We start from the raw sequence: 11,920 nt of genomic DNA, 5'->3' as shown, positions 1-11,920 counted from the left end.
GAAAGGGAAAGATGGAGAAATAGAGTGAAAGAGGGAAAAATAAAGAACATCAGTGATCTGAAAGAACGAGAAAAAAGGCAGAAGAGAAGGTTTTGGAAGAAAGCACAGAGAGTCAAAAGGAGAGAAAGTCCAGCAGGGTCTAAACACACAACCACAGAGAACTTTAGGAATCAAGGAGTAGTAGGCAGCTACTTGCTGGTGAACTGTTAAGATGTAGAACTTGACATGTGCAAAAACAGAATTGTTATGATGTGTTTTGTGATATTACAAAGGTTGTTAAGGTTTAATGGTCATTTTGAAAGAAATAAAATCTTGTTTTCTACTAGTGTGTCACCACCGTCAGATTTGTGTCACCACCGTCAGCACCTTGTCAACTGGAGTTTTTGTTTATTTTTCTCTTTTGGAGAACCATATATTTTCCTCCCTCATGATCTTCCAATAAAAATACGTAATTTTCTCAATAAATGTGTAATTTGCATGCTGCTTAATATGATTGTTTCTTATAGAGATTAAATACAAGCTTCTGAAAATATGTAAGTCTGTAACTCTAATAATAAAAAGCCAAAACAATCTTACTTTTAAATGTGGTGTAATTACTTTGAAAATATATGTGCATAAAAAATAGAATAGAGAAGCTGGTAATAGTCAAAATAGCTGAAACAACTTAATTTAAAATATATATTTTTGCATTTCTTTGTGTCTGACGGTGTTGACAAAAACCTTGCACTTTCCAGCAAAAACATAAATTATTAAAAAAAATTTACACCTGGGAGATTGTACCAAAACATGGTGAGACAGCCAAAACTTTGTGTAACAATTATATGCAAATATGTTTTTGAAAAGTCAAAAAATATATTTTAGAAAATTAAAACCTGTTTTGTCCCTAATCTCAGGAATCACTGAGTTACACTATCCATCCATCCATTCTCTTCTCTTTATCCTTATCCCAAGTGGACTGAAGCCTATCCCAGCTATCACAGGGCAGGATATCATAGCTGGGATATGCTAAATATGTTGCAGGGTTAATTAACTGTGAGAATTTCTATGAGTATTAATTATTAAAAATAAACAATTATATTTCTTTGAATCCATTTACCCAGTTCAACAGTATACTATGACCCGTCAGTTTGTCTGAACCAGAAAAGTCTGACCAGACAGCAGTTTGATTATTCTTACGGGAAGTCTAGCATCACAGTGCAAACATGCCCTGCAAAGGAAAATTTTCTAGAAAAAAAAAGGATAAACTGTTACTCAGTCTGCTTGCAATGCTTATCTGTTGTGGTCCTTTTTCATCTTTTATATTTTCCGGCCATCGGACCAGGATTTTATAACCTACACGTAATGTATTTTAAGGAAAAATCATCATTTAGACGAGTACTGTAGGTGTCACTGTGTTGAGCATTGAGCTCCAATACATCTCTCTCTCGCTGAGAAAGTGCTTACATAGATTGCCTTCTCTGGCTGAACAATTACATGTTAAAGATCAAAGAAATGCAGAGTGGCAGGAGAACCATGTTTACCTTCATAATATTCTTAGAATAACTGATTTCATGTTCTGAAATATGTTGAGTGCTGTCTTTGTTCGATGAATATAAGCTTATAAGGACTGTTAATATAAGCTGTTGTTATTAAGAGATTAGAAAAAATCTTTACTTTGTGACTCTTTCAATATGGTCGTCTGACAGAAATATATATTACCTCCAATGTGTTTCATAGTCTGATGAAGGCTAAAAGGATGAAACATTAGCATGTTTGTTGGCTTGGCCAAATAAATTGGTATATTTGAGAATTGTCACACAAGTTTTATGTGTGTGCAACCTATTTCCTTTGGATATTCAGTGCTGGAGTATTTACAAAATGCTTTGGCTCCACTGTTGTTAGTATCATTAGCTGAATTTGTCAGTTACACTAACTATGAGGATTTCTGAATATTTAAGTTTTAAAAAATAAACATATCCTGTTTCCCAATGCACTATGACCTCTCAGTTTGTCTGAACCAGCCTTTGGCCTGCAGAGCAACAGATGCCAGCTGTTTGCTCATCCTTACTGGAAGTCCAGCATCAGTTTGCCAAAAGGCCCCACAAAGAACATTTTCAGACTAGCACATGTGTTAATATTAACATTGTAGGTACAAGGGGATAATTATCTGTTTTTGGCTACTCTTGATTTTTCCATTATATTTCAACTTTAAAAGGGTCAGCCTTGTTGTGTGGTATCATTCTTTCCAGAACAATCTCACGTCTGATTTTGCATTTATTTTTTTCGTTTTGACCTAAAATCACACAAACATAAAATAAGACTAGGAAATTGATTTTTTTTTTCTGCGAAAACCACAAGCATGTTTAACAAATCATTCTATCAGCTTGTCAATTTCAAAAACCTATGCATACATTTAGGAAACAACAAAGGTATATACAACTATTTACATAATAATGCAGGAAATGCCTCTGGAATGTTTTGTACAAGCACTTTACAGTACAAAAAGATGTTTGTCTCACTCCAAAAAATAGTTCCTGTCCACCAAATGACAGACAGGTAATTCACAGACTTGTTTACAGAGCCTTAAAATATAAGAGGAGAAAAAGAAAGCAAATACAGAGAGAATTGTTTTTTAAATGTCTATATGTCTCCAGATGAAAGGTGGATCTCTTTACAAACACTGAAGGAGACGAGTTAACCAACTTGGAACTTCCACTGTTGGACGAAGAGGAAGACTCCAACTCTGCAATGTCCCCGCCATTTTATACTGTATAGCACAGAATCACAACTATAGTACGGTCACCTCAAAGCACTGTATTGTAAGGTAAAGACCCTACAATAATACAGAGCCACAGCAATCACCTGGAACCATACCTGAGCTTGTTTACTCTTATTTCAGTCACTCTGACCCCACTGGACCCTGCCATCCAGTCTGACTTCCCCTTTGGCCCCAAAATCACAGAACTGCAGTTTCCACTGTTAAAGTTTTTCTTGTTGCTTGCATAGCTCAGGTTCCATAAGTGCTCAAAACTTTAGCATTGTTCATGGCACATGTTAATACTCATTGCTCACAGTTCACTTACTTTGAAAATAAACTTTGTTACTTAAACATTAACCAGTTCTCCGCCTGCGTCCTGCATTTGAGTCCTTTTCTTCCGAGTCGGCCTACAGCCATGACATAGGCGGGCGCAGAGGCACAGATACAGACACGGACAACAGAAACTCAGTTTTACCAAGACTTTATTTACAGATGTAAACTTGTACACAAAGGAAAATGTACGTGGGGAAACTTGTCATGTGTGTGGTCTTACATTTTGTGTGCTATGCGTGTAATGCATACAGTGTGTTCTGGCCACAAGCAGCTTCCACTCCCAAGTGGTAAATCCTGGCTCGGCTCTTCTTTAGGCAGTCTTCTTCAGAGAGATTGGCTGTGGCTCAGGATATAGAGCAGCTTGTGCAAAAAGTTGCTGGTTATATGGTAAATGGTAAATGGCCTGTATTTATATAGCGCTTTTACTAGTCCCTAAGGACCCCAAAGCGCTTTACATATCCAGTCATTCACCCATTCACACACACATTCACCCACTGGTGATGGCAAGCTACGTGCAAATCGGTCGTCTGACCTGGGTATAGGGGCGAAAGACTATTCTTTTGGAGGCACTATATCCTTGGTGCCTCCAAGCTGCCTGATGACGTGTGGACAAGGAACCGAATCCTGAGTTGCTCCAGATGCACACAGGATTGTGGGTCTGTTCATGAATATTAGACACAGAGCTTGAATAATAGTACCCTATGAATGTGTGTTCGATTGGGTGAGTGAGGCTTGTAGTAAAAAGCCCTTTAAATGTTCAGAAAAAGAAAAATGCTATGTGTTATATAAGTGTAAAACTAAAGTTAGTTCAAAGTTAATGCAAGACAGAAGTGCAAATGCATTAATAAATAATATGTACCATTTAAATCTAAGAAAAACAGCTTCATTGGTAGGAATCATTTCCTAAAGCATTCTTTATGGCAGTGAGGTTGAATCGATCTCAGAGAAACGGGGTTCTGCTGCCTCAACAGTGTGGAGTGGAGCAGGTGTGATGGGTTGTCCTTGATGGAGAGCTGTTTGTTCAGTGACCTCCTGTCCCTCACTGAGTCAAACGCCTCCAAATTCTGACCAATGATATTAGTGTTTTTTTTCCTCAGAAAGTCAACCCCCATTTCTTTAGTCTTGCTAACATTCAGAAGGTGGTGACAGCCATCCTGAGCAGCTTCTCACTCAGAAGAAGTAGCTGAATGGAATTAAATTAATTTTTTAATTAAATTAAAAAAAAAACATGATTCTATCAATGCCACCTGTACCATCCAGGTGAGAGTGAGCACACTGCAACAGCTGGATAACAGCATTCTCACCACTTCAAGAAGAAGGTTCAGCAAACTGGAGAAGGTCAAAACATCATGCCATGTCGTCGATTAGGCTCAACTGTGTGGCAACACTGGACCATGTGCCTATTGATCCAAAAGAAGAGAGAGTGTACAGCCTGTTTATTTAACAACTGATAACTTTATTATGCAAGTCTGTGTGTGTGTGTGTGTGTGTGTGTGTGTGTGTGTGTGTGTGTGTGTGTGTGTGTGTGTGTGTGTGTGTGTGTGTGGGTAGCACGATATAAAATGTGACCTCTCCATCTCTACACAGCTCTTTTGGAAGCTTGAGTGTGACAGTGTGTAAGAGAGTCGTCCCAGGCCTTTACCATGAAGACCTGTGTGCTGTTATCGCTGCTGCTGGCGTTGGGTTGTGTGACCATCAATGGTGCACCAGTGGAGAATGGTGGCATAGAACCAGGCTCATGTGAAGATGCTTCAACAAAAGCAGCTGCTGAACTGGCTCTTACCAAAATCAACCAGGACAGGAAGGAGGGCTACGTCTTCAGCCTGCACCACCTGTCCAACGCCCACATAAAGAGACATGTAAGCCCTGCTGCTGAGCTTGGAGCATTATTACTGTATGGTAGACCAGTGCTATTTAGGGTGGAATTACTTTCTAACAAAGTGCCGGACAAGTTCAGTGCATTGTTGTTCTGTTTTATTGTTGGAACACTTTTAGTTTTCAACACAACTGAAAATCATTTAGCTGAAATCTAGAGACAGAACAGCAATAAATACTGTACAATTACAATGGGTTTTTTGCATTAACAGTTGCATCTTTTACAGTGTGGCTAACAAGCAAAGCATTGTTTAAAAAAATGTACAGATGTGATTCATTTAAAACTACATGACCAAACATCTTTGAGAACAAGTAAGGAGCTCAAAATACTTTATTGAAACCTGCAAATGTTTTTATTCCTGTGGCAAACAAAAAATAACTAAATGTAGAAAATAGAAAAGTTTGCATAACGTGTTCACTGGAATTCTGTTAAATTTGGTGAAACAGAAATAAATCACATTCACTTTTATGAAGGTGGACTGAGTCAGTTTGTTTATTGAAAATGATATGATTGACTAGCCTGAAAAATAGTGTTTGTATTTTGCTAACACTACCTGGTCGAAAAGGGTCAAGATTGAAAATCTCAATGATTTTTTCAAACTTGACAGATTGAGAATCAGGTGGGAAATGAATTATCACGACGCCGTGAAATATCACGGATTACACAAACTCAAACCAGTAACCACTCATGATAAATTCCATAAGAGTTTCATTGACTGTAAATATTGTTTGGTGTGTGTGTGTGTGTGTGTGTGTGTGTGTGTGTGTGTGTTTGTGTGTGTGTGTGTGGCTGTCACAGGGAGAGAATGGTGTGGTCTTCTACCTCACTCTAGATGTTGTGGAGACCAACTGCAGCGTTCTCAGCAAGAGGGACTGGAAGAGCTGTGACATTCGTCCAAGGGAAAACATCAAGGTTAGAGCCCACACACACGTGCGCACACACAGAGAACACGGGGTAACCCTAACTGAAGTTCTATTTCAGCATAGTGAGCATCTTAGGTTTTTGTTCCATAAGCATCACTTCAGAAGTTGGAAGGGGAAAAAGTCATTTGGTGTATTGATATATTGTATTTGTGTTTGCAGGTATATGGACAGTGCAAAGCTGCTATCTTCATCAATAAGGTGCATAGAGTGGAGCGCCTCTACAAATACAACTGTGTTATCAGACCAGGTATGAAAAATATTAGATAGATCAAAAAAGGAGTTGCAGTTTTCACTTAAATGTAACCATCACATCTATGATGAAATGCAGTTCTACATATACAGCAGCATACTTTATAGAGGAAAAATAAAAACAGGCTCCACCTTATTAGACAATTTGATGAAATTACAGGTTTTGTGCAACACCAACATTTAAAACCACTTTTTTTTTTTTTGTTCTGCTCAATTCCTGCAGGTAGTGCGCGTGGGGGCTGTGCTGGTTGTCCAAGTTTATCTCGCGATCATGAAGAAGCTGAAATTCAGAAGACTGTGACCCAGTCTCTGGAGAAATTCCACAACCACAGCAGGCCGGCCAATCGTTTCACTCTGCTCAAAATCTCCCGTTCTACTTCACAGGTAAGATTACCACAAATACAAAAGTAAAATTAAGATATGTGACATACAAACATGCTATCTAACCAAATACTTACTGTGGATGAGTGCTAAAATTTAAAATGAAAGACATCCTGTCTCTTAGTAACACTGAAAAACTAATGCACATAGTCATAGTTCTAGGCTGAACTACTGTAAATCATTATTGTCACTGTTAAATACCCCAATTCTTTGATCTTCGAGCTGAAGGAAGAACAACACTCGGTGTTTAAATGCTCAATCAACAATCACTTGCTCTCAGTGAGCCTAAGTTACGACTTTGGCTTCCTGTTTTTCTCCTTCTGTGTAAGATTAGGGAGAATCTCCTGTGCAGTATGTTGTGTTCTCTCTGTAATCAGAAAAGCAAGGCCATGATTCTCTACAAACAGTATTTCATTATAAATCAGCAGTATGAAGTACCATAAAACAGTGTAATTCATTCACAGTAAATCAGCAGTATAGTGTAATACAAATCAATCTAAAAAGTCCAATAATTTCACCTTTTCTAAATCAGGAGTATAATGCAACCTAAAACAATCTAATGATTTCACAATCTTTAATTAGAGGCATAGTGTAGCATAAGACAGGGTATTAATCCCACATCACATTGTGCGAAAGGTTCACTGAAAAGCTCTCAATCAATCTGAAATACAACAGTGAAAACATTAAATGGGATAAGAAAGATCCTATATTTATTGTGGACTCTCATTTAGATTGACACGTTATTATGCTTTTTTGTGTTTGTGTGTCCAGGTTGTAGCAGGTTCAATTTACCGTGTGGAATACACCATCCAGGAGACCACCTGCCCCCACAGCACAGAAGCAGTGACGGCTGAGAACTGCCCCCCTATGGACTGCGAGTTTGCTGTGAGTCAGGAGAAAGAATTAATCTTACTCATGTCAAGTTGTAATCACGTGGGTTGATGAGATCACTGGGGGCTTCTCTGATCAGGGGGTCTTTTCAGTTTTTAATGCTGCAATCAAAGACCTCTGCTTTCCGCTCAAAGCTCCGAGCCAGTGTCACAGTCTGCAGCAGCACACTGTATGAATTTGAGGAATGGACCCAAAACGTACGTAGACACGTAGAACAAAACTTGAATGTAAACAGGAAGCGAGCTGTTTATTAAGGCTGGAAAACCTTTACAAAACAAATGGCAGAGGTGAAGCTAAACAATAACCTAAACTGGAGAAGCTAAAGACAAACATAAGAAACCCAAAACATAAAACCTGACATGGATACAAAGATACCTAGCGCATGGAACATAGGAACGTTGCACAAAGGACAACAGACGACCTGACAATGAATAAACAGAAACACAAAGACTAAATACACACAAGGTTGATTAGGGAAAGTGGAAACACATGGGGAAACAGCAGCTAATCTGACATAACAAGACGAAGGAAGCAAAGCCGACTACACTGACAAAGGACACAAACCTTCGAAATAAAACAGGAAACATGAGACGCAGACATGAAAATAAAACTTCACAACTTGGACAAGAAGACACGAAACATGACAGACTAACACAGAAGACGTAAGTGAAACATAACTAATACTAAACTAAAGGCAATGAAAAGATGATCCAATTACTCAACATAATTAAAAGGATAACTTAAAAACTCAAAAGATAAACAGAAAACAATTGGTCAGAGACCCAGGATAGCCAGTGTGTTCTAGGTTTGTGTCACTGACTAGTTTGTGACAGGATTACTTTTTCATTCAGTATGTGTAATTGTTCCGCCGTAATAAACCAAAGGCATCCTTAATCCTCTGCTCTCTTAAGTTTTTTTTTTCTGTTCTCAGCACAAGGGCTTCTGTAAGGCTGAACGCTTCCGGGCTCTTTTTGGTTCGGGGCGAATTGATGTCGACTGTGAGATCTATGAGCCTGAGGTAAGACTCACTAACATGTCATATCTGTATTGTTCAGATACCTTTCAGTCACATAAAGCATATGTGATGAATACTGTGATTTGGATTGGACTTCAGCCATCAGCTCGATGCTGCAGTAGTTAACGCATTCATCTCACATGTGAAAGTCCCCAAATTCAAGGCCAGAACAAGATCCCAACTCCCAATCTCAGGAGGTCACAGCAAACATGCTCCTTGTGCCAGTTCCAAGCCTGGATAAATGGGAGGTGGTTATGCACTACACCTCTAATGAGGAAAAACTACACCAGTGGTCATCTGGATTTTTTTCTTGCAATGAAAGGCTTAATCAGCAACACAGCTTTAAATTTTAAATTTACATTGAAAATTGCACCATCTAGCTGACAGGCTGAAGTAGAGTTGAGCAGGCAGTGATCTGCAACACAAGCCTGTGTTGTCAGTGAACACATCCTTAAGCTGTAACAGTATCCAAATGTATGAGCTGAAAAATAAAATTTCACACCCCTTAAGAAGGGGGGACATAGCTAGGGACCCCAAACTTGTTCTTTGTTGTTTTCATTACAAAGATGACTGCACCAAAGCACATTCTTTAAGCACATACTCACATCTCTACTTAAGGTTGCTTAACTGCAGTATTCTGCACATGCCTTAATATACTGCACTCTCTATCTCTCCTTCAGGCATCTGGGAGGGAGAAGCAGCTACACCTGTTGGGTGTAGAGACTGAACACACCCATGATGACACACACTCACACAGTCACCTACATGAACACGAGCACAGCCATGGGCACAGACTTGGGGCTACACCCCACAAAGACCCAGAGGGAATAGTAACAGTCTTGCCTGCCCTGGACGAGCCTGTGACCCTGCCTTCCTTCCCTGATGTCCCCGCCGGTGGGCCTGGAGTTGGAGTCACTCTCCCACTTAAGCCCGACCCTCAGATTCCCGGAGAAATGGAACCCACCATCGAGCCTTTCCCAACCTCAGTCTCTTCCCAGTGCCCCACCAAAGTGGGAGGAGATCAAGATGTGGTGAATCTCTTCGCTAGGGACCCCATATTCAAGCCAGCTGCATAGTGTGGTGCATGAAAGTGATCTCAGAAATACACACAAAGGCTCAAGTGTGATGATGTTATATTACACAGTGAATATCAGTGATTGATAACATTTTCTGTCACTGTAATAAAGACAGTGTGCAAAAAATACTGAATTATTGAACTCTCCAATATCTTGTGTGTGTGTGTGTGTGTGTGTGTGTGTGTGTGTGTGTGTGTGTGTGTGTGTGTGTGTGTGTGTGTTCAAGTACAGTCATTCATTGTAATTATGGGGGTCAAATGTGCTGTACTTAGATACATTTTGGGGTCTTTCCAGAATGGGCCCTACATGGGCCACAAGAGCCATGTTTGCTGGGAATACAATGGCAATTAAACCATCTCCATCGGTAAAGTTAGTCATAAGAAAATAAGCAAAAGTCAGAAATTACAACTGCCCACTGAAAGCATGCTTACAGATTGTCCAAAAGCAAGAGGATGATATTGCCATAACTGTTTATAACGATTTATATATAATAAAACTGAATTTACTGGAACCAGAACAAGTTCATTTACACCTAATGCAATTGATGAAATGAGTCAAATCTATTTGGAACATTGGTCAGTACATGACGTGGTATATAATATCACAAGTTTGATTTTTGATACTTGGCATCTATATTTTGATAGTTACATTCATAATTAGACAGTGTAGTAAATGAATAATGTTTCCAATTATCTCATCGGGAAAATGAAAAGAATACCGCCTGGATGAGGTGTTCCAGAGAAGCGGAAGAAAATGAATCAAGAAATGGTCTAAACATTTATACAAGGATCTATGGCAAAATTGTTGCATTGAATTCATCAATTTCAGTTGACAGTGCCAAATATTCTTGAAGCCGAGATTTCTAATATATTAATCTTTTAAATTCTATTCTAAACACTATTGGTTATCATACTCTGGGCTTAACATCTATACAGCACAAAAAGTAAGTGAAGAATGGAGAACAGTATAGTTAATGATATACAATGTTCAGATGTGGGAAGTAATGAAGTAAAAATACTTGTTTGAGGTACTTAAATAGAATTTTCAGGTAACTTGACTTTACTTCAGTACTTGTTTTTCTGGCAACTTTTTATTTTTACTCCCCACATTTTAACACAAATATCTACATTCGACATTTTCAAAACAGGCTCCTATCATTTATAGCATTTATACTCAGAGTTAAAGTGGGGTGAGTTGTGGTCGGCACACTAGCTAGCTACTGAAGAGGGGTGAGCATAAAGAGATTAACATTTTTTTAAGTGGCAGGTGATTTCAAACACACTAGCAGGCTAAAAGTCCAGCTGCAATATTTTTTAGGGAGAGTAAAGAGTGCGAGCTAACTTTAGTCAGAGAAGAATATTTGTCATTGAAATGTTGTGTGAAAGATTAGCTTGCAGTACTGCCCCGAATTCACAGTAAAACATTATGTTGGACTGGTGCACAGCGTCTGTGGTGCTCATGGTCAGTTTTCACATCCAATGTGGTAGATTAGATTTAAGTTGTGAGACTTACATTAATTCCACCTTTACACCAACTTTATAGATCTAGTATAAGGAGAATATACAGTATACTTTCAGTGTTGAAGATGAAAATCTGCCAACACAACTCGGGAAACATCTTGTTGAATTCAGATGTGCAAATCCACAAAGAGAAGCAGGTCACCTAATAACCTACAGGAGCTCGCGCTATATATTATTGTAAGTTGTGATTCCATACTGAACCACTACAACTGATCCTAGTGTTTCTGTTAGGATGCCTGGGTCGTTGACCCAGGGTTTTTTGAGTTTATTATATTATTTATCATTTCTAGTCTTTGGTTTCTTTGTTAGAGTTCTGTCTTATGGTTTATGTCTCTGTGTAATCCTTAGTTGCTGTCTCCCCTGTCGGCTATATCTCCGTGTCTGTGTCTGCCCTGGTCCCACGTCTCTGTTCCCTCTGTAGTGCCTGCCTGTGAGTCTGTGTCTGTAAGTTCAGTCTGTGTTATGTTTCCTGTTTTACTTTGAAAGTCCGTGTCTCATGTAAATGTGTCTGGTTGTGCTTCCTTTGTCTCATTAGGCCTGATTTGCCCCAGCTGTGTTTCCCTCCTGTTACTCATTCCCTGATTGCTCCCTCTATGTATTTAAGCCCTGTGTTTCAGTTTGTTGGTGTTGCGATCTACCTGCATTTATGCTGTGTGTTCAGCCAGCCAGCGAGCGAGCGAGCCTTCCTTCTCATTTTCCTGTTTAGGTGTAGAGGCAAAGTCAACCTCTGCAATGTAGGCAACAGAAAACAGTCTCTTTTTTCACTTCTTGTGTCCTATACAACAGATTCAAAAGGTTGTTAATTTCTTATTTTTAGTACATTTTAGAGACTATACTTTTTCATTTTTACTTGAGTAAAGCAGTTGATTCAGAACTTCAAATTTTATCAGTATTTTTTTTAACACAGTTATCTTTATTT

The 11,920-nt window shown here is 38.9% G+C and overlaps 1 protein-coding gene across 1 annotated transcript; it reads left to right on the top strand.

The window, feature by feature from the left end:
- The first annotated feature begins 4,646 nt into the window (after nucleotides 1–4,646).
- Nucleotides 4,647–9,600, top strand: LOC148097964 (fetuin-B-like). Its single transcript, XM_087830351.1, has 7 exons — nucleotides 4,647–4,929; nucleotides 5,745–5,858; nucleotides 6,029–6,116; nucleotides 6,342–6,502; nucleotides 7,271–7,384; nucleotides 8,322–8,408; nucleotides 9,086–9,600. Exons 1-7 carry the CDS (start codon nucleotides 4,714–4,716, stop codon nucleotides 9,479–9,481), a joined length of 1,176 nt encoding a protein of 391 aa, XP_087686477.1. The 5' UTR covers nucleotides 4,647–4,713; the 3' UTR covers nucleotides 9,482–9,600.
- The last annotated feature ends 2,320 nt before the right edge of the window (nucleotides 9,601–11,920 follow it).

Source organism: Neolamprologus brichardi, chromosome 17 (assembly GCF_056152115.1).
Source record: "Neolamprologus brichardi isolate AB-2024 chromosome 17, ASM5615211v1, whole genome shotgun sequence".
In the NCBI taxonomy this organism is placed as follows: domain Eukaryota; kingdom Metazoa; phylum Chordata; class Actinopteri; order Cichliformes; family Cichlidae; genus Neolamprologus; species Neolamprologus brichardi.
This window is presented reverse-complemented; position numbering and strand designations above follow the sequence as displayed.

Excerpts from the sequence above, each read along its gene's own strand:
- LOC148097964 (XM_087830351.1), top strand. The coding sequence starts at position 4,714 with ATGAAGACCTGTGTGCTGTTATCGCTGCTGCTGGCGTTGGGTTGTGTG. Across the intron at positions 4,930-5,744 it reads ACGCCCACATAAAGAGACAT|GGAGAGAATGGTGTGGTCTT; the intron begins GTAAGCCCTGCT and ends TGGCTGTCACAG. Across the intron at positions 6,117-6,341 it reads CAACTGTGTTATCAGACCAG|GTAGTGCGCGTGGGGGCTGT; the intron begins GTATGAAAAATA and ends CAATTCCTGCAG.